Below are 26,672 nucleotides of genomic sequence, written 5' to 3'. Positions count from 1 at the left end.
AATGAGGAATAATTAAAGAAATAGATCAACTTTAGATATGACAGTCAAGCAGGGTAAAGTAACACTAGTTTCATTCTCCTGCAAATAACCAGTTAGCACAATGACTCCACCCCATGCTCAACATAGGCTGCAGCAGATGCAACAATTTGAAGGATAATCCTATTATAACACAACAATCAATTTTTTCAGGATACCAAGATCAGGGAAAAAGATCTATCAAATATTTGAAATGCCAAGCTGCAATTCCATATAAAACCCAATAAAAGGGACTATATGATATTATGTCAAGCATTCCATGTCTTCAGAGCTGAAATTCTGCAGTCTGAACCCAGGATTTAGCAAAAAGATGTTTGGAATATTCTGTCAGCAACTAAACTGTAGACAAACAACAACAAAATGGATAGGACTCTACTAACTCTCAGTTAAATAAGAGCTTAGGAATTGCCAAACTCTGAACAAGATTTTTTTCTCTCCTGATTAAAAGAAAAGGCAGCTACCAGGGCAACTTCTCAGACAGGAATGGTTTTTCCTCTGTTGATTTATGTGGAGCACCTTTCAATCATCCGAAGCCTTGGGGGAATTTTCTGGTGTGTTCATAACAGTAGCCGTTTTACCTTTGTGCGCTGTGACCGCTACACTGAACTCTTCCACTATAGAAGCATCCTTGAACTTCAAAGCAAATGTGGAAAGGCCGTCTTTCCCTTCGCCAATGCTATTCATGCAGGCAAAAGTGATTCCTCTCTTCTCCATATTTGTGAGCTTCATGTCCGGGTAAAGACTAGCATTCAAAATCAACCTGTAATTTCCCTTAGCTCTCATCACAAGTCTGGCTTTTTCCACCCCATCTCTGGAAACATTCACTTTGAGTTCTCCCTTTCCACGCTCCTTCCAGCCGCCATCAAAAAATTCAAACAGAACAGAATCAGCTGTGAAAACTGCTTTCTCATTCTCTTCGCCTGTCTCAACAGGAACCTCCTGCAAAGATGGGAAGCCGCTTCCCTCACTCTTCGAAATAATGGGTGCTCCTTGAGAGCCAAAAAGGGAAGAATTTCCATTATTAGAGAGACCAAAACCAAAAGTTGGAAAAGAAGATTGGTCACCTTTTGGTCCAAAGAGAGAGCCAGAACTACCACCTAATCCAGACCCATCTTTTGAAATTGACCCAAATGAGAATGTAGAACTGGAAAAACCAGTTCCAGCAAGTCCTGTGAAAGCATTTTGGCTACTTGAAAGCTGTTGGAAAGAACTGAAAGGGGGAGCCTCAGCACTTGAATCTGCATTTTCACCACCTTTGTCTTCCTTACCTTCATTCCCTGTTTTTTCATCTTCTGCTGCTTTTTCATCATTTCCCTCAGTTTTGGATGCCTCATTGATAATATCACTTTTCTCCTTATCTGCAGCAGATTCAGCCACTGACTCATCAGTTTCACTTTCTGGTTGCTTCACATTCTCATCTTTTTCTTTTTCAGTTCCCTTGCTCTCATCATCTTTTTCATTTTTAGTTCCCCTGCTCTCCTCGTTTTCCTTTTCAGTTCCCTTGCTCTCATCATCTTTTTCATCTTTGTCCCGAGAAACTGTTTTCTCGCTAGCAGCTTGTGCTTCGGTAGAAACTTCAGCAGGAGCTGAAATGGGTTCAGTAGGTGGGACCAACCGGATTCCAGCAAAAGGATTGGAAGAGGGGGTTGATGCAGTTTGCTGGCGACGAACTTTGACAATTCTTCTGTTTGCCATCACCTCATGACTAGCTTTCTTGAAAGTCTCACCCTCTTGTTCAGGAGACTCTTCGTCATCAAGACCAGGGTTATCTCGTGAGAGTTCTCTTCCTGCAGCCCTCTTCTTTGAAGGTGGAACAGCATTTTCAGCATCCCCCATTTTAAACTTAACAAACTAAAATGTAAAATCTGTCTTTCGAAGAAATGGTAAAAAGGTAATTTCTGCAGATCATCACAATAAAATGGTTAAAAAGACATGCTTACCACACAAATTTATAAAACAATGATAAAAAAATACCATGGAACTTCAAAATCTAATGATGAAATACATAAATAAAGTTCACTCCCAGGACAAAAGCACAAAAGCAATTTTCCAACTACAATAGTTTTTTTCCCTCCTAAGAAGTGTAAGAACAAATTACAAAGTAGCATATTACCTTACACATGGCATTTAAGTGTCTACATACAAACATTTGATGAAGCTACATAATGCATAAATAGAACAATTTTCATGTTTAGTCTTTGTTTTTAATCCCACTGCAAATTTAAGGGGGAGGGGACACACACTAACATGCATCCTCATGCCCTAAGCATACCATTATAGTGCAAGATACCAAAGTGGTAATGTCTAAATTAGAATTAATTAGAGAGAACCATGCAGACACGTCCACTTTTTGCAAGAATCAGCATGTGTCACATGGACTCGGAAAAAAGATTCAGTTTTTTTTTTGAATAAGTCTGAAAAAGATTCAGGTATTGGTGTGCCTATATGTCATATGATTCAGATTTGTTTAATTTCCAGATGTTAGGACACAGCTAAATACCCTAATTTCCATATTCTTTTTTTCTATATCCTAGCCCAAATAAACATGTATAACTAAGTTAAAATATTTAATATGAATCTGAGGATACTTAGCAACAAAATAGGGATCTGTTCATCCTTTTCTTGGGTGGAAATATTTGTGAAGCAAATATCTGACTAATAGGTACATCAGACTCATATTCTATACCCAAACCTTTCTCATGTTATATCCAAACATAAATATTTCACAGAGTTGAAGAACCATATTCTGCAGTTTTTATTGAAGAATAAGAAAAGTTAAGATCATGCAAATAACATGGGATCAACCTTGCTTTCATTTTTCCCTTTGTATAATGGTGATAAATCCTGTTATCTAATTAATGTACATCAAAAATAATCCAGGGTACACCAGGTACAAGGGGAAAACTTTTCTTCTGCTTCTGAAACAAGGCTCACAAAGTTTTCTCCACCACCCACACAGAGGTTTGAAGATCCCATACATCCATAAATCACTCAACTTTGGCCTATGAATGGATGTACATCTAAATGGAAATGTAAATTTTAGGAGAATAAGGAAATAGAAAAATTATCAAATGCTACTTATTAAGAAAATACAGAGATTCTCTCATTTTTTTTGATAAGTAAATTTTTTGTCCCCACTGGGACTTGACCCTGGAACCTCCCACAAACCCTCCCTAACCCTTTACCACTTGAGGTGGGCCTCAAGGGCAAATACAGAGGTTCTCTCATATTCATTTTTTAAGTCTCACAAACAATTAATTTCATAGAAATTGAATGTGAAAGCACAAAAGAAGGAATATATCCTTCAAAAAGAGATACAACAACGCCAACAATAAAAAGGAAAAGAAAGGAAAACACAAAACGACAAAAGAGTACAATACAAGGAGGCAAAAATCTTCAACAGGGAACTAGATGAGAGGCCCAGCATTTAGCCAATCTATCCACAGTGTGATTGGCCAAACAAGATATCCAAAAGAATGAGAAACTCAAAGTTCTAGTTATAAATGCATACTTATATTAAATTAGCAAATTCAAGATTGTAAATCCTATTTAAATAAAAAACAGGAAAAAAAAAAGGGACCAGAATATGGCACCAACCAACTAGTTAACCTATCAATACACTATATTTGTCAAAATGCCATTTATCTATACCTTCAAAACTCAGCTCCTTAAAATAATTGAGACAAACCAAGCTCAGGGTTCTTGGCCTTCTACAACACCACATGTTGGGTATGGTACATAGAAAATTTCAGGCAATCATTACCTACACCTCCAAAACCTAGCTCCTTAGAATAATTAAGAGAAACCATTCTCAATGATGTTATTGGCCTTCTACCACACCACATGTTGGGTAAGGTACACAGAAAATTTCAGGCAATCTATGACAAATCTAGGAAGGAATCAGGTCAGAATGAATGCAAAAGGATATATAGGAAGAAAGTAGAAAGACATATTTACTTCAACAAAAAGAAAACAGGACCTCAAAGGTTGCTTTGTATTACCAATGCAAGCTATCCTATGTTTAAAAGAAGGGAATACAATTGCCACTTACAATCAATGAAGCTATGCCCGAATCTGAGACTTATCAAAAGCAAAATAGGGTATTAAATGATACACGTATACATGTGGGCCAAAAACAGCAAGAGAGAACCTTATATAGATTATCACAGAACATTTGAGTAATAATTATATCTTAATTACGTTCACAGTTTCTTTCAAAAATTACGTTCACAGTTTAAAACTTTACATTACTATCCCTTTCACATCTCTATGTCACCTTTAGGACATATAACCAATTTTAAATTTTAAAACTTGAAATCATGAATGTCAACTAAAATATCAGAAACAGGATTGATAATGTTCGTTTTCTAAGAACATGTATTCAATATTCATTCAATCATAATTTTCAATTTCATATAAGTCAAAGTTTCATTTTGAGACAAAAAGACAAAAAAATTTACTTTAGATGAAGGAAGACTTGAGCCCTTTAGAAAAGGGTAGAAAGAATAACATATTGAAGCTCCATAATTGAAAACTCCACTTCAAAAGTTTTTGTTCCTTATGATGTCTTACATCAGATAGAGGAAAAAGTTCATGACGTTATATATGTATAATCTAATAGACGCATTTTAAAACTGTGAGGGCCCTTTGCGCCCAATGTAGACAATATCTATAGGGTTGAGAATGAGTTGTTACAAATAATACTAGAGTTAATTCCCAACCCCAATATAGGGGTTTGTTTGGCCCCGCAAAGGATGTTTGTTTGTTTGGCCCCATAAGGGATATCTGTCTGTTTGGTCACATAATCTCATGGGACACAACGAAGACGTTGTGTTTGCATAGGAGGATGATTGTGATATCCCACATTGGATACAGGAAAAAGTTCCTAACGCTATACATATATAGACTCCTCTTAACCTTGTAGATGCGTTTTAAAACTATATGTATCCCTTGAGTTTAAAGCAGACAATATCTATATAGTTAGGGACAATTGTTATTTCTTTCCATATAATCATACCCAACACAATGGGTCCCCTCAAAAAACCTCTTTTCTCCTTAAAATAATCCCATGCCATCCCCTAAGAACTACAACTGTCCTCAAAATCAACGAATGAACTCCCACCATGTACAAAAGTATAGGCCAAAATTATCAATAGACAGAAAAGACAGTTATGCACTCTCTCCTATCCATCCTAAATGCAGTCAGTTGAGAAGTGCCCTTCCTCAGCAAACCCGATTGCAAAACACCGGAGCTTGGAGAAGAAGACACCTTAAGAGTAACTAAACCGGTCCATACCTCCTTCCCTAGAAAGTCCCCTCCTTTTGGAAACTCTTCCTTTTCACTTTCACACTTTCTTCTTTTTTAATTATTTATTTATTGGCCTAAACTTCTAATAGCATACAAAGTTATTTTTCATAGTGAATGGGCTAACATGATAGATATAAACAGAAGCACTAAATTACAAATGGAAAAAAGAATCGACTGAGGGAAACCACTTAGAACGAAGAGCAGAAAAAGGTGGTAACTGGTGGCAGTAGGAAATAAATGTGAACAGGCACATATCAAACCAGATTCCAGGCTAAGCAGTTGAAAACACCAACAACCAAGGGTTAGTCCTAAGTAACGAAAAGCAACATATCTGAACTAATTTTTTAGAGAATCATTTCAATGGACTACCATCTCACTTCTAACTTTTCTTAAATCATCTATAACATGAGAGAAAACAATGAATTTAGCCAAATAAAACCCCTCTATATTCAACTAAGTTGATCATGAGAACTTCCAAATGCAAAATTATTTCCAGAGAAAGAGAAGAAAATCCTGAGAAATACTACAGTAAAAGGGATTTTAAGAGATTCTAAGCAATCAAAATAGTATGCATTTTTTCAACTGGGTTTTGTAAGAAAAAACTTCTCTAACCTAACTAAAATAACAAGAATTCGAGACTTTGAATCCGTATACCCCGTTTGGCCGCCGTGGAAAAAGAGAAAATTAATAGCAATAAGAATCCTAAATCTTAAATTTCCCCTCCATTTGGAACCTCTAAAAAGACAAATTCCCGGCCCAACAGCGACTCACACGCACGCTGTCCAGCATACTTGAGTTCATTTTCCATTTCCCTTGGACCAAACCACAGAAAACAATAGATTCAAAATTTTCTTCCCCCTTCCTTTATTTTCCCAACAACCAAACAAAGTGTAAGAACCAAAACCCACGAATATACGAACTGAATCTCGAATTCTACGAACTGGGTTTTCACCAACATCATGAAGAATTCACAAATCCATAAGATTACAACAAATCAGCCACTAAAAAACACCTCAAATAATAAAGTTCCAAGAGAAAAACAGAAAATGAAGAGAGACAAAGGAACGGAAATGAAATTGATTCGCGACTCACCAAAATTGGAAGCAAAGCAGGGTACAGCTGGGGTTAGAAAGAGAGAGCGAGAGTTAGGGAGCGATCCCCAGATAAAAAATGGGTATGTAAAGGCTTTCTCTGCGTTTTAAGGGGTGAAGGGTACAAATGGAAAAGTAGAAGGGATTTTGAGGGTTTCTTTCAATCTCCACAGCTGTTGAGGGGCCAAGTCTCAAAAACCCATCAATTTACAAAAATGATTTTGAGAAATTGATTAATGGCCTAGGGTTTCATGCCCTTTTTGGTGCCCTATTATCGTTCATATTTCCATAAAAACTTCTCCCAAAAGCATAATTTGATTTCAATTAACGATAATCAAAAGTAATAAAGGCAATGAACCAGAAAAAAAAAAAGGAAATTATATATATATATTAGTTAAATACCGTTTAAATTTTTCTTTATCAATGATTTTAACGAATTAAGTAGTAAAAATGAGTTATAAAAACATGAAAAATAAATTATTAATATTAAAAAAGAAAAAGAAATTAAAGGTATAAGAAAAGAAAATATAAAAATCCTGAATTTTAATTTGGTTACTACAAATTTTAAAATATTCATTTTCCTTTGATTGTTATATTTAGTTTTAATTTTAATTTTTTGAAGAAAAAAAATATTTCCATACACTCATATAAAAATAATTATAAAATAAAAATTATTTAAAAATAATTCAAATTTCATATATTCAATGATTCACTAATTACTTATATCACTAAAAGACAGTGTTTGAATGATAAAAAATAGTATCTAAATGATTAAAGGTAGTCATATGACCAACAAAAATACATGAATAAATTAATTAGTTTTAGATAATTATTTGAAATTTGTATTTTATAAACTTTGATTTCTATTTTATGGGATTTTATATATAAGTGGATAGAAACACACTTTTCCTTAATTTTTTTAGTTTATAAGTTGGCTTAGTAGTTAGCATTTATATTAAATTTTTAATATAAAATTTAAGGAAAATAAGTAGCTACATAGAATTAGTAAAACGCCATATGTCAAGATACTTAGTAAAAATAATTTATTAAATTTTTTATTTAGACTTTAAAAAAGTGTGCAGGAAAAAAAAATCTTTTGAAAAGAAATGTAAGTTAATTACCTTAAATTCTACATATTTATAATACCAAAACCAATAGACTTGCGTAAATCAAATAGTAAACGCATATAAACAAGTGGAATGAATTGTGATGTTTTGGCTTTTTTTTTAAACAAACCGTGATTATCCATTTGTTAAGATGCTCAATTGCCAATAGTCAACCGCCTGCATCCACGCCCCTACCCATTAAACTATACGTTTTGAATGGGAAACTATTGCTTCTATCACAATTTGTTTCATTGCCTAATTACAACTTGATGAAGATAAATTTACATTTTCATTGTTTCAAATTTTGGGGAAACAAAATTGAGGATGTTCTAACTTTTGTTTTTTAATAGCAAGAAAAAAATGATTTCATAAATAAAAATAAAACCTTTTGTTTTCGCATGTGGGTTGAAGTAGACTTGTCATACATAATGATATTGAAATAGACTTGTCATACATGATGATGTGAGTTGATATTTTAGAAATTTCTATTAGGCTATTTTTTATTTCCCAAAATACTTAAAAAATAAAAAATAAAAAATAAAAAATTGATTTTTTTTCATATTTGATTATCTTATAAAAAATATTAAAAAAAATATAATTAAAATTAATTAAAAACTTATATATTTTTAAATTATTTAATCTCTATATTGATGAATTAAAATAAATAAAATAAGTTCAAAGAAACAAAAAAATAATTTATTAACTTTTAATCTATTTTTTATTTTTCTTCGCTTTGTATTTTTCCCTTTCATTTTTCCTCTAGCTTTAAAAAATGAGTCATTAACAGAAGAGTAGTATAACGCCAGATCACATGATGCGAAATGACACTCATGAAATTCCACCGTATCACCCGCACATTCATTTTTAGAAGAAAAGAAACTAATAAAATAAACAGTTAGAATATGGATCCCGTAGAATCCACATTCATAAAACATGTTGATAAATTATTTATAAGATATAAAATTAATATTTAAAAATTTTGAGATTTAGATTGGTTTTAAAGACATCACGGTGATTCTATGTGGAATGCGCATGACAAATTAGAATTTCCTGAATTGATAAGCAAATAACGGAGCTATAAAAGTCCATCCGGGGACTCTGTTGGACCAACTTATGCAAAAAACTACTAACCGAACAGGGCCATTCACTGTTCTAAAATGGCAAGCCTGTTCACTAATACAAGTAAATGATGATTCCGAGTTATGTTTACAGTCCCATTGTCCAAAACATGAATTGAACATGATCGGAATCCAAGTATATAGAATTTTAAAAATGAGCAAGGAGGGTTGAATGGGTAAGCATCTCACTAATTCAAACTTTTCTACATTCACAATGGCACAAGAAAATTTAAAAAGAAAAAAAACAAAAAGGAAAAGGGGGCCTCAAAAGAATATATGCTAAAAGAACAATTAAAAAGATGGGCTAAAAGAGTAATCGAAGCCGAGAATCTGTTTGTATTATATGTGCTCCGTTTGACAAAATTCAATGCACTGAAACCACACCACTGGAAACTGAGACCATCGGTCCCTGCAATCATCTATTTTGGTCACCTCCGGGAACAACCTAGTAAAAATCAGAGGAAAAAACACAACCGGAATAAAATCCTTCAGCACATCTCTGACAGGGAATGAAATGGAAATGTTTTCTTCAAAATAATAAGGCACAATTTTAACCCAAAGTGGATTGCTAAGGGAACAAAAATGTCACCATAATGATACCAGTGAACTGTCACATCATTTCAAGGAAGTTTTAAGGTTATCACAAAACTCATTCCAAATGCAATAAAATGAACATATAAATAGAAGGAATCTATTTCAAAACCATGTAGAGCACAATGGAATTTGGTCATTTCCCTACATGATCTTGTAAGGACCTTCAAATCCTCACAGCCTAGGAAGTGAGGGTTACAATGTGCTGAAAAAGAATTCATCTTCATCTCTTTCACAAAATCCGGAGATGGCATGGCAGGAATGTAAAACTAAACAAAGAAAACGACCAAGATACATTTAGCGATGACACTGTTCTATGCACGGTCCAGAAGGAAAGGCAGAACCTGATGGGATACAAAATGTAGTCAGATGATCAAATACTACGCTTTTGGTGGGTCGCACTCAGCCACTTATGAGTAATATTTAATAAAAAAAAATACAACCTTGAGCAGAAAGTTCCCCTTCATGAATGGGTGAAACCCAGACTGTCGACAGTTAGTAAGGCAAAACCTAATAGCTGTTTCTAATGCAAAACTAGAGACCAAAAAAGCACCAAAAATCCGACCTGGAGCTTTACCCCCGTTTAAATCTGACCAAGCACTGAAAATCTCCTCCTCTGATAATGGCAACTCTAAACCCTGCCTCTTGCCTATCCAAAACTTTGAAAGACATGCCATTGATGTCAGGTCTTCAACCCCCTAAATCAGACAACAAAATGTGAAAAACCCGAGTTGGTCCTTCCTTCATCTCATCCCTCCTTGAAGAGCCACTTCCCATTAACTTTTATCTTGGACAAAAATTTCCTTCTCCCATACACATTAGCTTTTTTATAGAGAACTTAGCGCCTGTTTGGAAACTATTTTCTAATTTAGAAAAACTTGTTCTAAAAACAAGTTATTTTTTAAAACAATTTTAGGATGTTTTCAGTTATTTTTTAAAGAATTTTCTAAATAACAATACTTTAGAAATGTTTGCATTATACACGAGTGTACAGTAACTTTATGGAGAGCAAGCCAAGAAAACTGTTTTTCATATTTTGCCTTCAACTCTTCCAATTTGGAAGCCAGAGAATAAAACTGTAGGAACCTCTGAACTTAAACACCATCCACCAACTCTTAAGCAAGTCTTTGAATAATCCCCCCACCTTCAGCCACATGGTTTGGAACCCTTAAAGGAGAACCGCCTCTTGTTATCCCACCCCCCTCTAACAGAATGAAGAAGTGATCCAACAAAGGGACAACACAGATTTATAGAACTGGGTGGTCTTCATTTCAACAGGATTTTTCTAGGATAACTGGGTTATGATTCCATGCACCATTTGATAAAAATATATTGAAACTACCCTCTTCCTCTCATACACTTCTTTACATGCCTGTAGATAATAAGAATAAAATATATAGGATAACCCAGTTCTCAGTTAGGTCTGGTTGCCCAAAAATCAACTCAGCCAAAGTTCAACCCAAATTATTACTAAGATCAGCTAAGCCTGCCTACGGTTCAGGGGCTGGGTTCAACCTGGCCAAGTTGCACCACCCATGGCAACCAGTAATATACATCCATTGCGAATTTTCTCATCTTGAACTAAAGAATGTTCAGAGAGTTGATGCCTTCCCTATACAATCTCTTTTTGTACCTTAAGTTTGTAACAACGCTTCAACTCAGATCTATGCGCCCCAATACTCAACCAGTGGCTAATTGTAGAGAGAATATATATAAATAACCTAAAAAATAAGTGGGATTATCTATTAACACCGTAAATGTGATTAGATTTACTGAACTGTCCAATCAAATGGTTCAAATTAATCACACAACAAATACCCATACTATGTGCACTTATAATACAACAAAATAGAAATAACTAGTTCCAGTGAACTAAAAGGGAAAAAAGAACCATGAACAAAATGCATTTTACGTGATTGTTCTTTCTCACCTTGAGTAGGGAATGAATATAGCTGGGACCGACTGTCTTGGTGAGACCTAGTGACGTGGTGTAAGCACTGCAACTCAGAAAAAAGAAAAAGTAAGATGAAAAATGTCATTGACTCTAAGATGTGATAAAGCCATCAAAAACTGAAATTGGTAATATGATGAAGGGGGGAAAACAGAAGTAGTACTAGTAGGAGGAGGAGGAGATGTAAAGATGAAAATAAACTAAAAAAAAAGAAAAAAAAGAAGAAGAAAAAGAAACTATCCAGTTCTTGACTCGCAAAAAGAATATCATATAGATCAAATGGAAAAAAGAAAAAAAAAATCCAGTTCCTGACTCACAAAGAAAAATCTCATGGATCGAAGGAAAGCAATAAGAATCAAGGGCTAAGATATCACAAAATGCTAAAAATGGACCACAGCGAGAACTATTCCGGGATGATAAAGACCAATGCTTATAAAAATTAGATGTACCTGTAGCATATTGATTAGGGACTTCAGGCTCCTAAATGCAAGGAGCAACAAATCAAAGTAAATCCAAGTAACAGGATATGCAAATGGTCTAGAAATCATAAAGCAACATCAGTTCATCCAAATTTAACAGGCAGTTCACACCTCAGAGAATATGCTCTACAAATAGTTCTCTGTAGGTACTGCATTACAATTGGCAAAAGACTAGTGGCACCTAACTAACCACATGTTAAGAGCTATACATGCTAATCTCTGACATAAAAAGGAAAATGAAAGCAAATGCAACGAGGCACCAATCACTCAGACTCAGTAGTGACAAACTCAGTCCAACAACTATCCTAGATTTTTACACGTTTCCTATGGGTGAGCTTCTACTAGCAGTTTCATCATTACTAGCATATGCAAATATGGTAACATATAGAAAACAGAAGCAACCATTATTATGACTAGTAGTTCTAATAACAAGAAAAAAAGAAACAACAGCAGCAGTAGCAAGGACAAAAACTCAAACTGCGAGTCAGAGATGGCACTTCAAAGAAAATCAATTAATCACCAGAGACAAAATTTGGATTTTCACACTGGCCCAACCAATTGCCTTTTAGGCCGATGGAGTTCCTTCATTATTCGTACCCCACTCTTCTTCAGCCTCGTTACCATTAACGAGTACTGCACCATCAGTAGAATCAGCATCCACCACAACAGCCTCTTCTCCATTATGTTCTTCTTGGCTCTCCTCTCCATTCTGAACCTATTAATAGAGAGAGAACGGAAATAAATAAAACAGAAGTTCCAGATCCTATCTACATATCCAATAATAGAGAAACGCTGGTTCAGTTCATTTTAAGGAAAGGCAGAAATCGAATTTGATTGTATACATCTACAAATTGGAAAATCAGGATCACATACACTAATAAATTTGCAAATAAATATACGGAAGTTAAACTAACTCTTGAAGTTGTCTAAATTTAACATATTGGCTGTTTAAAATGGACAAATAACCAATCAACAGCTCCAGTTGAAAAATAGGTCAATGCATGTTCTATGATACTTGTGATCCCCCAAGTTTAAACAAACTTGCAACAGGTCTGAAAAGACAGAACAAAAATATGTATGCAGAGTAAACCTCATGACTTGCATCTCCATTTTCAAGAGGCTCTTCTTCCTCCATTTGCAAGTTTCTGAAAGCCTCCACAAGGTTAATGTGTGATCTGTCAGCACAGTTCAGGTATTCCTCAGCAGGAGGATAAATACTCCTACAAAGCAATTGAAGAACATTAGTTAACAAATGCTACAAAATCATCCATTCCATCTCATGTAAATAAGGACCTGATTGAATTCTACAAAGTTACAAAGAACACCCACTAACTACTTGCAATTCTAGGAAATTTAGTCCAAAGTAAATGGCTCTCAACCAACTACCCTTTCCCACACATGGAGCAGGTAATTGTCAACCTTGCTCATAGCACATAATCTGCTTCTAGTTTTCCAAAATTGGGTAAATTAAGACCATCAGCTATACAATAGGACAGTCTAATAAATGGATAAACTGGACTGAGCTTTATGAATTCCCCCCAGTAAAATCATAAGCCTTGCCTGCAGAAAGGCAAAGGCCAGGAAAATGAAATTTGAACATTATAAGAAAAAAATTGCCAGAAAGGTATTTACGATAATGTGAGCAACATAAAAATACAACAGTTAGATAAATACAGAGAAATCAACATAGCAGAAGGCCATGTAATGGCACCTTGTCTCGGAAACTTTAGATTCAATGGCAAGACCAACTTGCCAGTCCTCAAATAAATTAGGATACTCTTCAGGATCAGCCAAAGATTCAGCAGCTTTTGGATTAACCTGCATATAGTGTTGATCAAACAGGATTAGATATGTGTCTCTTTCTTTAAATCACAAGAAAAGTTAAATGAAATAGATCCAACTACCCAAGTAGACATATGGATACACAACCTATTGAATCTTGGTGAGATATTCATTTTGTTAAAATTTTAGGATAAACTAACAATCAAATTGTGTAAAAGAACACTAAGAATGAATCATAAGGTATAACATTTGACAATTAGGAAAACAACAAATAATAAGCCCTTGTCGGATGTGTCATATTACAGTTTAGCTTCTCAGCTTTTTGGTACTGTAATTGTTATCTTAAAAACATTTCACAAGGTGTTTATCTGAACATTCAATAGCCATCTTTTAGACAGGAAAGGGAATGACATAAAAGTTTTAGACTTTGATTCTATTAGTTCAAAATGGCACAACATTGGATGAGGCATGCCACAGTGATTATGATGTTGTAATGACAATAAGTGATTGAAAAGAGAAAAACCAGTCCATTTCCCACAAGGCTGCCATAATTCAAGAAAATATCATCCTTATTGTCAACAGAACTATTTTGTGCATCCAGTTTTCCTAACACCAGATCATGACTACAAGATAAAATAATGGGTTATATTCGTTATGGCACATAAAATTGAAGTAAATTCATTCTGTTTTTCATGCCTTCGATTACCAAGCTTGTTCCTGACAAAATCAGAAGCAAATCGCAGAAAGTAGGTGAATGTCAAGTTACCTTATTAAGGTCTTTCCTCCACAGAGCGACTATCTCTGAGACCTTGCTTGGAAGATAAGACCGTGCCATCAAAGCAGCCTCAGGGATCCGATTGCTGCAAAGAGAATGCTTCAGTATCATCCCAAAAGTGGAATATCTCTACAACTATCTTTGTTCCCATGTTTTCAGTAACAACAACAATTACCTGTCCACCAACAGCTGCAGACACTCTTCCAATTTACCCAACATGAACAAACAAAGGAAGGCAACGTTGTTCTTCCCCTGTTCTTTAGCAAGGGATGCAAGTTTTGATATTCCGTCAGCATCTCCTAAAGAAGAATAGAGCAGCAACAAACCACTCAAGTCCATCGCATGCTTTAAACATTCCTCAGCCATTTCTAACTGCAATAAGATAACAGAGGGAAAAAAAAAAAGATTAAATCAATGAACAAAAACTTACAAGTGATAATTGTCTAAAGCACTGAAGGGTAATTCAAGAAGCAATATATGCAACAGCAACATAATTAGAATTTAAAATCCATAGGAGAAAATTGAACCAGAAGTATCTACTGCATAACATCCTCAGAATAATCTCTTAGACTTTGTACGAAGCATGGAAATTTGAAGCAAAGGATGAGGAAAGGAAAATAAAGAGGAAAGGAGCTGAAAAGAAAATACGAAGGAAAATAAAAAAATACAAATTTAAGCTCAATAATTTTTTTACTCTAATCCCTCTTCCATTATCTTCCTCTTTTCTATAAAGAATGAAATTTTGAAAATGTTTAAATTTTTAAATAATTTTCATTACATTTACTTTCCTTCATGGCAAACCAAACAAATGATTTTGAGATTCTTTCCCCATTTTCCCTTTTCCCACTATGTTCCGATGTCCAAACAGATCCTTAAGGAGCACAGCACTGCTCGAATCATCTGTAAAATTATGGAGAATCATTAGCTTGCCAATTTTAGGGAAATTATTTGATCCAAGTGGGCTGTCTCCATTGTGTGTGTGTGAGGCAAACTTGTCTTTCCCAGAAAGAGAATCCACACTGCTAGCATTGGTACTGATGGGCACTTTTCTCAGATAACGAAAGATCCATTCTTGGTAAACAGAATACCTTTCCAGTGGACATAGCTAATTCTCCCAATTGCTTCCATTTTGACTCACTTTGCACTTCTGTAGCAATGTCCTGAAAGCAAAGAAGATCATGCTATATTTCAGATAAAATTGTCACAGAGGACTAATCATTCCTCAGAAGAAAATAAAGATGTGCTTAAATGTTCAAGTCAACAAACTGTCAAAGAACTAGTTTATATCCCTATACTGACATAAAATCAACATAATTTACCTTTGCAACCTCTAATCTGCCAAGCTGCATCGCTAGCTCAAATCGGTAATCAGGGTCAGTAGCTACTTCCAGGGCATCCTCTATCATACCCCGTGATTCCAAGAAACGAGCCACACTAGCAATTCAAACAACTTTTCTTATTAGCATGCAAGAAACTTAAAAGACTGCAAAATAATTCATCTTTGTTTCATTTTCAGCGGGTATAAAAGTTCAGATTGTGGGATCAAAAGCAAGAAGAAAGAACAGAAGGGTCAAAATACACAGCAGAAATGAAGGAAAGAATGGGAGTGACAGAGATAAAAGTCAATGTCAGATCTTCAATTTAGTAATTTTGAAAATTATTCAATGTGTGCTACATTGAACTACAAAATTCCCCACAAAACATGAAGATCCAAATACTACATTGTAAGTGTTTGCCTCTTATTTTACTGTTGTTTACCAACAGCCAACAGTAGAAATTTACCTATTATGATGTTCTTTGGGAATTGAAGGTAAAAGTTCATTGGCCCGTTCCAGGTCACCACGCATCACAAGAGTCTTATACTCAATCAAACTGAGAAGTAACGTGTATCCTATAACACTGCATTGAAAAGGAAAAACCAACTTAATAATAAAGATGTTAGCAATACAACAACAACCACCCTCCACTCCCCCTTTCTGCCAAAAGTCCACTCACTTGAACTCTTTGTCTATGAGATACACCCGGCTTTGATTAGCTAGATATCCCAACAAATACATAGGCCGGTCCAAATGAAACATTGTGGTTACCTGGAACATATGGTTATTTAACAAAAAAGCTCCAAGAAATCCATGAAATGGATATCATCTGCACATATGGAAATACTTTCAAGACAAGGGTGGACAATACACAATACCTCACCACCAACACAGTAATTAAGCCGCCAAGAGGAGTTGTTGTAAATGAAACAGTCTCCAACCCATATACCAGTTCTAACTCTTTCATTTGTCTCATGAAGAAGTTCAAAGGCATCCTCAACACCTTGTTCATCCACTGGTCTTCCACTATCCAAGTAAGAAGTAACTACATCGCGCTGCAAAATTAAATTAAAAAAAGTTCAATTTGGAATGCAGTGCTCCAAATCATGCATTTGGCCAATTCTATAGAGGAAAGGAGAATTACACAAGTTAAAAAGAGGATTAATAATTTGAGGATCCATACATTGTACTTCAGGATGTAAAATGATGTATCACTGGCAATGGCCACCAAATCCCCACTATCAGCCCAATAGAGGTTCTGAAATAGTGAAAAAAAAAAACAGAAGAGAAAAAAGGAACATTTAATCAATTCCTGCAGTGTGGCATGAAAACAATACCACAGTAGCCAACAGGCCATCATGTTAGTGCTTACTTTGACATTAACATCAATTCGTCGAATCAGCCTGCATTCAGCCCAGTCATAGAAACAAATAAAATCATTTGAGCACATTGCCAATAAAGTTCCTCCAAAAATATGCTCAGCTGAAAATGTTGGTCGGACACTCTTCTTTTCCTGAAAGATGCCACTTCATTAAACTCTGTTGAATTTCTCCGAACAGGAATATATTTGCATTTACCTAACACTTGTAACCAGACAACAGTGGCAGGCAATATCTAGGATACTTTGAAGGAAACTCAAATACTCAAAAGCAAGATACAAGTGAAAATGTTTTCAGCAGCACACACACACACACGCATATATATATATTGCACCTAATCTATTCTCATCAGAGAGAAACAAAGGAGGGGACACAAACCTGGAAATTCTTACTGAAAATCTTAACCTTTGATGTACTTTCTCTGACAGCATATTCACCATCTGATGACCATACAAATTCCAATGCCGAACCAAAAGACCTATTCCTCCATGCCAAAGCTGTATATATAATGTACTCACCATCTCCACAAACGACAACAAACCTCCCATTTGGGTTATGTTTTAGGCTCTGAAACACAAAAAAAAAAGGAAGAAATAAATGTAAACATAAATAACAATAAATTAAAATATGGTGGAAACAATCATTCATCCTAGCTTAATGCTTTCATTTCCAAAGAAATACTACCACAAGGATGTTTAACAAGCTCCAATTAATCATCAAGCACTTCGAATACAGTCGGCTCTCCTTGTGTATACTTCATACTCTCTAGACAATTCAAGGCTGCAGGCTTTACATGGCCTTTTTTTTCCCAGAAAGAGATACTGATCTACATTTTACATATTCAGGAATCTACCCTCTCTTAAAAAGAGCATGTCTCATTACCTTAGATTATGTACAGTATTTGCATGATGGTTGAACATTTAAAAATCACCTTAGTTCATTTCAGTGAAAACAGTAACTTTAAGAACTTATACATTGTAATTCAATGTAAGAACCTTGTGAAGATGAAGATTTAAAAAAAGAATGCAGCATTACTACTCTTTTTTTTGATAAATAAGCAAGGAATATATTAACAAAGGGCAAAAGCCACAAAGCATACAGGGGGTATACAATGCAGCATTACTACTCTTGACATGCAGAAAGACAAGCAGGTCAATATGGAATAAGGATAAATTAATGCCTCAAGCGGATGAGACTCCCTCAGAATAAAGCATGGGGGAGGAACAAGAAACAGTAAGACATGATCTCAAAGCTTTTATATAAACTCATAAAATTCATTTTCAGCAAGTTTAAAACAGGTTCTAACTGTCAAGATAAGTGCATGCCTACCCTCTTGGTTCTATCAAGTTTTAACTCTCAAGATAAGTGCATGCCTTCTATGCCCCCCTTTTCTTTATTCATTGATACATCTAATCCAAAATGTTTCATTAGCAGAAAAAACTAATCACTGGCATAGAGTAGGAGAAGGAAGCATCATGAGCATTTAACTAAGAAAACCAATGCAACTAACTAAGAAGCATTGAAGCATTTTTGTAAGCAAGCTTCCAAAGAAAATGTCTTAACTACCACAAAGGATTATATGGTAGGAGAAAAGGACATGAAACCACACCAAAGCAAAGCAAAATAATGAAATAAAGCACCATAGAAAAAATTAAATAATGCCAGAAGACAGTCAACTCACTTGTGGGTAAAGATCACAGGTTCCTAACTCCTTAACAGCCAAAGGCAATCTTTCTCCATCAGTAACCTGAGAAGGCATGGCAAGAAAGAAATGTGAACCTTAAGGATTTCTCACTTAAGCTTCAATGTCATGTAACCAAAATGAGAATAAGCTGAATTTAAGTTCAAACCTCAAAATCTGCTCCCACACTCTTTATATTCACAGTCTGAATTTCATTATGCTTAGCCCATATTATTTTTCCACTGTTGTCCATACTTGCCACAGGCACTTCTCTACCAAGTTTTACCATAATACTTCCTTCATCATAGCCGATTACAACCCTGGATGGAGAGCAATAATAGTCATTCCAAGCCATTTCTCCTAAGCCATATACTAAATATTTAGTGCTGGCTACAGGAACAAGAGAAGTGAAGTGTGACAACAAAAATGATGATTCCAGAATGATTTGTACAACATTAATTATTTTCAGGCACCTTAACATTTTTCCAAGAGCATGTCAAACATTTCCTTAGAACTTCAAAGTTCAAACCAGTAAAAAAAATTCAAAAGACCAATAATTTGAAAAGAAAAAAAGTAGTAGTAGTGGTAGTAGTAAGAAGAAGGAGAAGACACTAACCGGCGTGAACCTTTCATGTATCCAACAGCCCAAACTCTTTCAAGACCATAATTCAACGTGTTCTCGAGCCTGTAGTTAATGAAGAAGGTTCAGTCTGTCGGAAATTAAAGACTAGCATAACTCTAAAGGTTTAATCATCTATCACTACATTAAGAAAAAACATTTTAATAATTAAGAGAATTCCTGGCAGACGCCAAAGAACATAGATAAAAGTCACACTCTAGAGTGAAATAAAAAAAACTAGACGAAACTAAAAGCAGCAAAATAAGGGCAACTACCAGAAAGCAGTAAAATAAGGATAACAATAAAAAATCGAGCCACCTATTGCTTTCTTTTCCAATACACCACAACAAATACAGAGGCACCATTCTTCCACATTCTTCTCCTCCACTTTTCTACAATGTCTCTTCCAACAGGAAATAAGTATTGAACCAGACTATGCATAAGATTATAAAGTCATGAATTGTATTAATTTATTTTTGAGAGGCTATAAAGTAATGAATTTATATGCATCACTCGTTTAAAATTTCAATATTGAGTATTTTCAAAATTTCTCAGGTTCCAAAGTTTCAATCCTAATTTTGGTCTCCTATACAAGTATTTGTTCTTTTATCAAGTAATTTTGAAAAATTTTCTAATTGTTTTCTTCAACAAGACCGAAAGTGATGTTGCAATTTAAATTAAAAACCTTTATCAAAATAGAACAAACAATTAGTTATTGAATATCTACAAGAAAATATACAATCTGAAGCCAGTTGAGTAAGAGAAGAACCAGAACTAAAATCCATTTAGACATGAAACCCTGGAAAATGAATCCAAAGTTCATAGGAGCGAAAAAAACAAGTCTTAGGTAGAGCTTGTTCTTTATTGGAAGTCTGAATTACTCAGAAATCTGAATACAAATTGAGTCAACAGTGTCTAGTTTCAGATAAAAGTTAAAATTTTTACTTTTTTGTATTCAGACAAAATATCTGAAATTAAGACTTAATTAAAAAAACAAGTTGTACTAAAACATTTCAAGTCTATTAAGACTTAAGAAAAAAAATTAAAAATAAATAAATAAAAAACCAAACAAACATGGCCTTACAGCAGTCCAATCAATTTCCTTGAAACATCCCTTCACTTCCAGTGACTAATCATTCTCTTCCACCTTATTTTACACAGCCTTCCCCCCAAGGTATTCCTTGTCTAGGTGAGCTATGTTCTGGAGTATATTCTATACTTGAATTGGATGAAGTCTAATATGGATGTGCAGATATGCTGAATAGGCAAAGATAGGAAGGAAAAAAAGAAAAATAGAAATACATTCTCAAACAAATTCCAGGATGTTATTTGTAGTAGGCTAGTAGCTACAAATCCATCAACATTTAATATTGAAATTTTAATTAACCAATCCTAAGCAAGTTTGTAGACCTCTAAGATACAAGCCATCAGTAGGTCTAATGTGGAATTTCCAATGAGAGGAAAAAGATGGTTAGAATAATGAATATGAATTCAAAATGCCAATATGAAATATTAATGTCAAGCCACACCACATAATGTCCATCTCATTTGAAAGCCTAAAAATAAATAAAAAAGAAACAGCAGGATGTCAAGGTTAGTTTAACATGTGAACTTCATGTTAGAAAATTGCATATGATATGGAGCTTACCTATAAGTGGTAGCATGCCATATTCGAACAGTCCCATCCTCAGAACCTGTTATTATTATGGGAAGTTCAGGATGGAAGCATACTGCAGAAACATTGTGTGTGTGGCCTTCCAGTGTCTGGACACAACTTTTGGTTTGATAGTCCCACACCTGCATTTGGAGGATTTGTCCATGAACATTTCCTTCTATCAAACCGCATAAATACTAAACACAGCTTGAAAATAATTATCAAAGGCAGACCTTAGCAGTATGATCATCAGAACCCGTGATTAGATATGGTTTATCACCGCCTGTAAAGTAATCAACACAATTTACCCCTTTCTGATGGGCATCCAGTGTAAAATTAGGGTCTGGAGAGCCAAGATTCCATATCTGGAAAAGGAGATATCATCAGAGCATAAATAGCACACTCATACTTGATGAAGCAAAATTGGTAAAAAAATGCAGTTAACAAGTTGCCAACAGAAAATTCAGATCATACCTTAATGGTGCGATCCAGAGATGCACTAGCAAAAGTGTTGGTATCTTTTGGATTAAATGTCACTTGCATCACATAATGAGAGTGGCCCTCAAAGATCTGAGTACACACCCAACCTTTCTCCCAATCCCAAAGTTTTATGAGCATGTCATCAGAAGATGATAGCACATATGGCAGGGTAGGATGGACAGCCACACACCTAATGTAATCCGTGTGTGCCTCAAATACTTTAACCTTATCCATTGTGTTATAATTGTATACACGAATAAACATATCATCAGCTCCAGCAACAACCCATTGCTTGCGTGCTATAAACTTCGCTGACCTAACTGCAATGATAATGTAAAATTGAAACATGTAATAACCTTACCAATAAGAGAGAAATTGAGTAAAAATGGATCAAGAGAATTCAATCACACCAAATAGAGCATATGGAAACAGATAAAGTACATGTACATACCTGGTAATTCAGTGACTTCAAATGATTTCGCCATTGTCTGGAACAGTAGCAAGGAGCTTTAAGTTAGCACTATTCTATCAAGAGGTTATATATTCAAAAGAACCTAAACCTCCAAAGACTCACGATCGCATTCCAATATTTTGAAATCTCAACAATATATAAATTAATCTGCAGTTTTCACATGCCATGAAATTACTGGTTCCAAGTACAAGTCTGAAAGAAAACAAAGATTTGACCAGTGAAGCATGCTGCTTCTAGAATTTTACAAAGTGACAAGCATGAATTTTTTTATAGGTAGACAAACATGATCGATCATATCACAAAGATAAACCTTGGGGTTTTCATTCAATATTTACCAACTCACATGGCAACGTTGGATTAAGAAAAATGCAAATACCAATTATGCATATCAGTACACACACAACAGGTATTCAGAAGAACCCACTTTTGGCTGATCACCAACTTTCATTTTCCAAATTCATTATAATTACAGCCTAAGCAACACAAAAAGGCTGGATTTTGATTCCTCCTCAGAACTAAGACATCCTCCTCTCTAAACATCTACATTGACTGAAAATTCCAAAAAGAGAAGTGCCTCCAATTCAGATAGAAAAGTATGTTTGCTTCAGTTGGTTGGCAATTATCATAAGGTTCTTTTGATTATTAGGGAGAGGGTCATTAGTGGAGGTGGCATCATCCTTCTAAAAATATTTCATCAACGAATGGGATATTTTGGATGGTGTTAATATTGAAGTAAATGCATTGGCTTGAGAAATGTAATTTTAACACAGAACACCCAGATTTAATGCGAGCTGGAACTTTCTGCAGCATTCACTTAGCTGGTGCATAACAACTCTTCCTATTAGAATTTGATAACAGGGTGGTTTCTGGCTTCTTCAGAAGCACTATATGCATAAGACTGGGTGACCCCCTTTCTCCGCTCTTATTCACAGCTCTAAGAGAACCTGTAACCGGATGGATTCAGACAATGGAGGAAGCAGGTTTTATTCAAGGGTTTTAGGATTGCTCTATAGGGCACACTATTATCTCATTTGTACACAATTCTTTCTTTTTTAGCTCAGTGGGGGCCTAATGCTTGGTTCAAAAACATGTATGTATGCTCTGTTAATTTGAATCAATGTTGTTTTAGGGTTAATATGAACAAAATTGTGCTTTATCCTGTAGGCCATGCCTCAAACTTCTAGGAGTTGGCTTGACACTGGTACATTTAGGTAGCAAGGTGGACCAACTCCCCACTATACATTGGGAACTTCTAGAGGAAGCACCATGCAAATTTCTTTCAATGTCAGAGCCAATGCTGGAATATCATAAGCAGTACCACATAGAAAGAAAAAGCCAGTATGGCTTGCTAATATGTTGTTAGTGATTTTTCACCTATAAGGACATGACCCTAATGCCACAACAATTAGAGATACTTTCCTCCCTCAAAGTTTAATATCAAATGAATTTCCTTTTTCCAGCTGCAGTAGTTGCATGCTTTACCATATATAACTCATGTCTTTGTTTATAATTCGAGCATGAGAAATTAGGGTGCACTCGGATTTTCCAGGGGAATAAGGTCATTCATCTGTATTGTACATGTCTATTAAAGGCACAAAGACATCATACAGAATAGACAACTGCAACAACAAAAAAAAGAAAAGAAAAGGGAAATGAAGATTTGATAAATACCTGTGACTGGTAGTTCCAGATGCACACAGTTCCAGAGTACAAACTTGCTAAAATCCTGCAGAAACAAGCACAATGAGTCATATTTCAGAAAAATTACCACTTTCTGCAATTTGCTCCAAGTTAAAAAATAGACGGTATTAGATAAATTAAATAAGATGGAATTAAAGTTTCAAATGAGAAATGCAATTCTTTTTCTCTCAATCTTCCTAAATCCCCCCACCTCCCAAGAAATTCCCAAATAATGTGGCAAGCAGCAATAAAAATAAATTGAAAAAAAAATGGTTATCTTGTTTCAAAGTTGACTAGGAAGGGACAAGGTCACTAAGACTACAGACAGCATTCCTCTTTTCTAGTTAATGATACCATCAGATACGGTAATCAATTTTCTTCTTCCATTTCAAAACAGAATGCGCCATTAACCACAATGGCCAGCAAACATCTAAGTCTCATTTCCTATTCAAGTCAGAGAAAATTTGAAACAAAAAGCACATAAATTATGGCCAAACATATTATAATTACCATGGCTCAGATGGATGCAGATCCACAGATTTTACTCTCTCTGATCTTTGCGCGAGTTTCCTCTGATCCAAAATTTACCAGAAGCAAAATCACATCAACACTTCAACTATTAAACATTAAACAAATCGAGATCTAATCTGTACATAGAAATCAATTCAAAGGGAATAAACAAGCGTACCTTGATTTCGAGTCTCAAAGGCTGTTAACAAAAAATAAAACCAAACAAAACTCAATCAGTAAAAGACTAAACACCAGATCTCGCACAAATTCAAATCCCTATTTAAATCTGAAGATTCAATTTCAATATTCTACCCCTTTCCTACACTTCCTCAGGAACCAAACACAGCACTAGCGATTCAAACACTCAAATTCGAATTAACAAAACAAAAATGCATTAATTTCAATCAAATTAGCGAAAATTTCTATAATTAGGCACGTAATGCAATAAGAACATCAAATCGAAGCAGATTCGAGCCAGATCTAAGCTAAATCCAGAAGCGGAAGCACAAATCATGCGAAAAACTCACCATTTTTAGAGATTAAAGAGCGAGAGATGGTCGAAATCGGAGGAGAACGAGAGTTTTTGAGAGAGAACGTGACAGATCAAGAGAGAGAAAGGGAGTGTCTGAGAGAGAGAGGTTTTGGTGGTGCCGCAGAGAGAGACAGAAAGAAAGGGGACTGTAAATATGAAGAGAAAAATATTGCTGTTAGAGAAAACCCGGTTCGCCCCAGCTCCTGCCGCATGATGCCATGTACCTAATTACTAATAAGAGTAGGGATTTTAATTAATATTTTTCCTTTCTGAAAATACATATATAAATTTAATCAAATAATTTGAAGTAAGTTATCTAGCCTCCTTCCCCACAAATATTTTTGGGATATATTTGGATTCTTAAAAAATTAAGAATATGGATTTAATAATAAGAAAAAAAGAAGAAACATATGTTAATAATCATCGGTTTTATTTGATTTGATTTTATTTATCTAAGATTTATTTGACATACTCGTAAGTTTCGTTAAGTATTTCTTTTAAGAATATGTTAAAAATAGAAGCAATTTCTAATGATTCTATATAAAATACAATAACCCTTACATAAAAAAACATGAATTTATTCACATCTTTCAAAATTTTGAGATAATAAAAATAACTTTAATACCTCGGTTTTTTTGAAATAATTTTTAAAATTCATTATTGTTATAAGAAAACTCAAACAATTATTACATTATATATAGAAGTTACTTATATTTTTTGTGTTTTTTTAAAAAATAAGAAGCATATCCAAATATTACCTTATATATATATATATATTAAAAAAAAAAAAAAAAAAAAAAAAAAAAAAAAAAACAACAACAACAACAACAACAAATATAACCTTAAGTAGGTCAATTGTAGGAGAATGTTGAATACTAATAGTTAAATTATCATACCTAATAAATTATCCTTTGGGTTTGACTATTTGGTTTTTGAGAGTTACGAGGCTCCTAGGATCAACAAAGATGTATAAATTATAAGTGGCAATGTGCATGGTGAGAGTTGAAGTGTCTTCATTCAGCCAAACTATATAAGGAGGAAGTCAAACTTAGAGAAAGTTATAGGACCATTTATGGATATAGGGCTACTTGAGATTTGGATGAAACTAACATTATAGATTGTGTTCAAGTATTTGAGCCTTCAAACCATATTTTGAGCTTGATTTTTCATGTCTCATTAATGGTTTATAGGCCTACCAAGAATTACATGGTCAATTATTCATGGCTCAAACCTAATGTTGTTGATGTTAGGGGCTTGACCTTGACAATTTTGCTATTCGAACAATCGAAGCTACCCTTGAGAACAATCTTAAGCCACATAATGTTGAAATTAAATAAATTATCCACGAAGTACTATAAGTTCTATATCACTTGGTGGTGTGCCCCATGTTATGGTAGTAACCAAGCATCAACTTTGGTCTTTGAGGTTGGCTTCCCCATGCATTAGCTAAGGCAACTTGAGACCTTCTATATTATTTTTTTCTCTAGTAGGAACCTTCCAATGTAGTATTGAGTATAGTGAAATTATAGTCAGGTAAGACTTCTCAAACTTTTGCTTCTTATCCTTGAGCTTATCCTTTCTTGCGAGTATAAATTTTGGGCCACAAAGGCTTCAAAAAGGCTCATAAAAATGTAAATGAAACTAACTTGGAAGTGGTGGATTTGAGATAGATCCAAGGCATGAAGGCTAGATGAAAATACTTAAATAAGACCTTTCTTACAATCATTAGAAGTTGATTTTGATCAGGGAAAAGTAGTACAAGATTACTATAAAATATGAGAGGCAAACTTGAAACTTGGAGCAAGGTTTTTATTAAGGTACTTGAGGAGGTAGAACACGTACAATTCATGTCATTGAGGAGCTATTAAAGGCTTTGCCATATAGCCTTGGCGAGATGTGGTCATGTTAGTAGCTTTCTAGCCATAAGGTGTTGTTTGTCAATATCAACTCCATGATTGGTCAAATAAATCATGCATGGCTTCCCTTGTTTGTGAGAATTGGAAGCTAGGTTTAGTAAGTTGACTTTCCATGCAAGTCTTTAGTAGCTTGTTCTTATGTCAGACCTATATATAGAGCATGCCCTTAATAATTGCATCATTGTGCTTGGGTTGT

The 26,672-nt window shown here is 34.7% G+C and overlaps 2 protein-coding genes across 6 annotated transcripts; both read right to left on the bottom strand.

Annotated features, from left to right (window-relative positions):
- Window positions 1-201: 201 nt before the first annotated feature.
- Window positions 202-6,581, bottom strand: LOC117922236 (nuclear pore complex protein NUP50A). Its single transcript, XM_034840289.1, has 2 exons — window positions 6,437-6,581; window positions 202-1,934 (listed from the first exon to the last, which is right to left on the bottom strand). The coding sequence occupies exon 2, from the start codon at window positions 1,870-1,872 to the stop codon at window positions 556-558; it is 1,317 nt and encodes a 438-aa protein (XP_034696180.1). The 5' UTR covers window positions 1,873-1,934; window positions 6,437-6,581; the 3' UTR covers window positions 202-555.
- A 2,015-nt stretch (window positions 6,582-8,596) lies between these two features.
- LOC117921559 (coatomer subunit beta'-1) lies at window positions 8,597-24,707 on the bottom strand. Of its 5 annotated transcripts, none has more exons than XR_004652376.1 (27): window positions 24,556-24,707; window positions 24,207-24,227; window positions 24,029-24,090; window positions 23,510-23,564; window positions 21,818-21,854; window positions 21,361-21,686; window positions 21,120-21,251; window positions 20,881-21,029; window positions 19,230-19,298; window positions 18,783-18,933; window positions 18,614-18,679; window positions 17,311-17,499; window positions 16,926-17,066; window positions 16,737-16,811; window positions 16,432-16,608; window positions 16,233-16,324; window positions 16,020-16,136; window positions 15,557-15,671; window positions 15,326-15,397; window positions 14,413-14,609; window positions 14,229-14,322; window positions 13,392-13,498; window positions 12,771-12,900; window positions 12,201-12,395; window positions 11,651-11,681; window positions 11,181-11,247; window positions 8,597-9,104 (listed from the first exon to the last, which is right to left on the bottom strand). XR_004652376.1 is itself a non-coding variant. In XM_034839477.1 (26 exons), exons 1-25 carry the CDS (start codon window positions 24,556-24,558, stop codon window positions 11,228-11,230), a joined length of 2,715 nt encoding a protein of 904 aa, XP_034695368.1. In that variant the 5' UTR covers window positions 24,559-24,707; the 3' UTR covers window positions 8,603-9,104; window positions 11,181-11,227. The 5 variants fall into 5 exon arrangements, 1 of the variants encoding a protein (XP_034695368.1); XR_004652378.1 differs by having other exon boundaries at window positions 12,236-12,395; XR_004652375.1 differs by lacking the exon at window positions 11,651-11,681.
- Between the last annotated feature and the right edge of the window lie 1,965 nt (window positions 24,708-26,672).

Source organism: Vitis riparia, chromosome 9 (genome assembly GCF_004353265.1).
Source record: "Vitis riparia cultivar Riparia Gloire de Montpellier isolate 1030 chromosome 9, EGFV_Vit.rip_1.0, whole genome shotgun sequence".
In the NCBI taxonomy this organism is placed as follows: domain Eukaryota; kingdom Viridiplantae; phylum Streptophyta; class Magnoliopsida; order Vitales; family Vitaceae; genus Vitis; species Vitis riparia.
Note: the sequence above shows the minus strand (reverse complement) of the source record. Positions and strands in the feature narration are given on the sequence as shown.

What these genes read in the sequence shown, in the direction of transcription:
- LOC117922236 (XM_034840289.1), bottom strand. Translation starts at nt 1,872, where the DNA reads ATGGGGGATGCTGAAAATGCTGTTCCACCTTCAAAGAAGAGGGCTGCA.
- LOC117921559 (XM_034839477.1), bottom strand. An exon ending in CTGCATCCATCTGAGCCATG is followed by an intron (nt 23,565 to 24,028) that starts GTAATTATAATA and finishes TTGTTTCTGCAG; the next exon opens with GATTTTAGCAAGTTTGTACT. An exon ending in TAGCTATGTCCACTGGAAAG is followed by an intron (nt 14,610 to 15,325) that starts GTATTCTGTTTA and finishes ATCTTATTGCAG; the next exon opens with TTAGAAATGGCTGAGGAATG.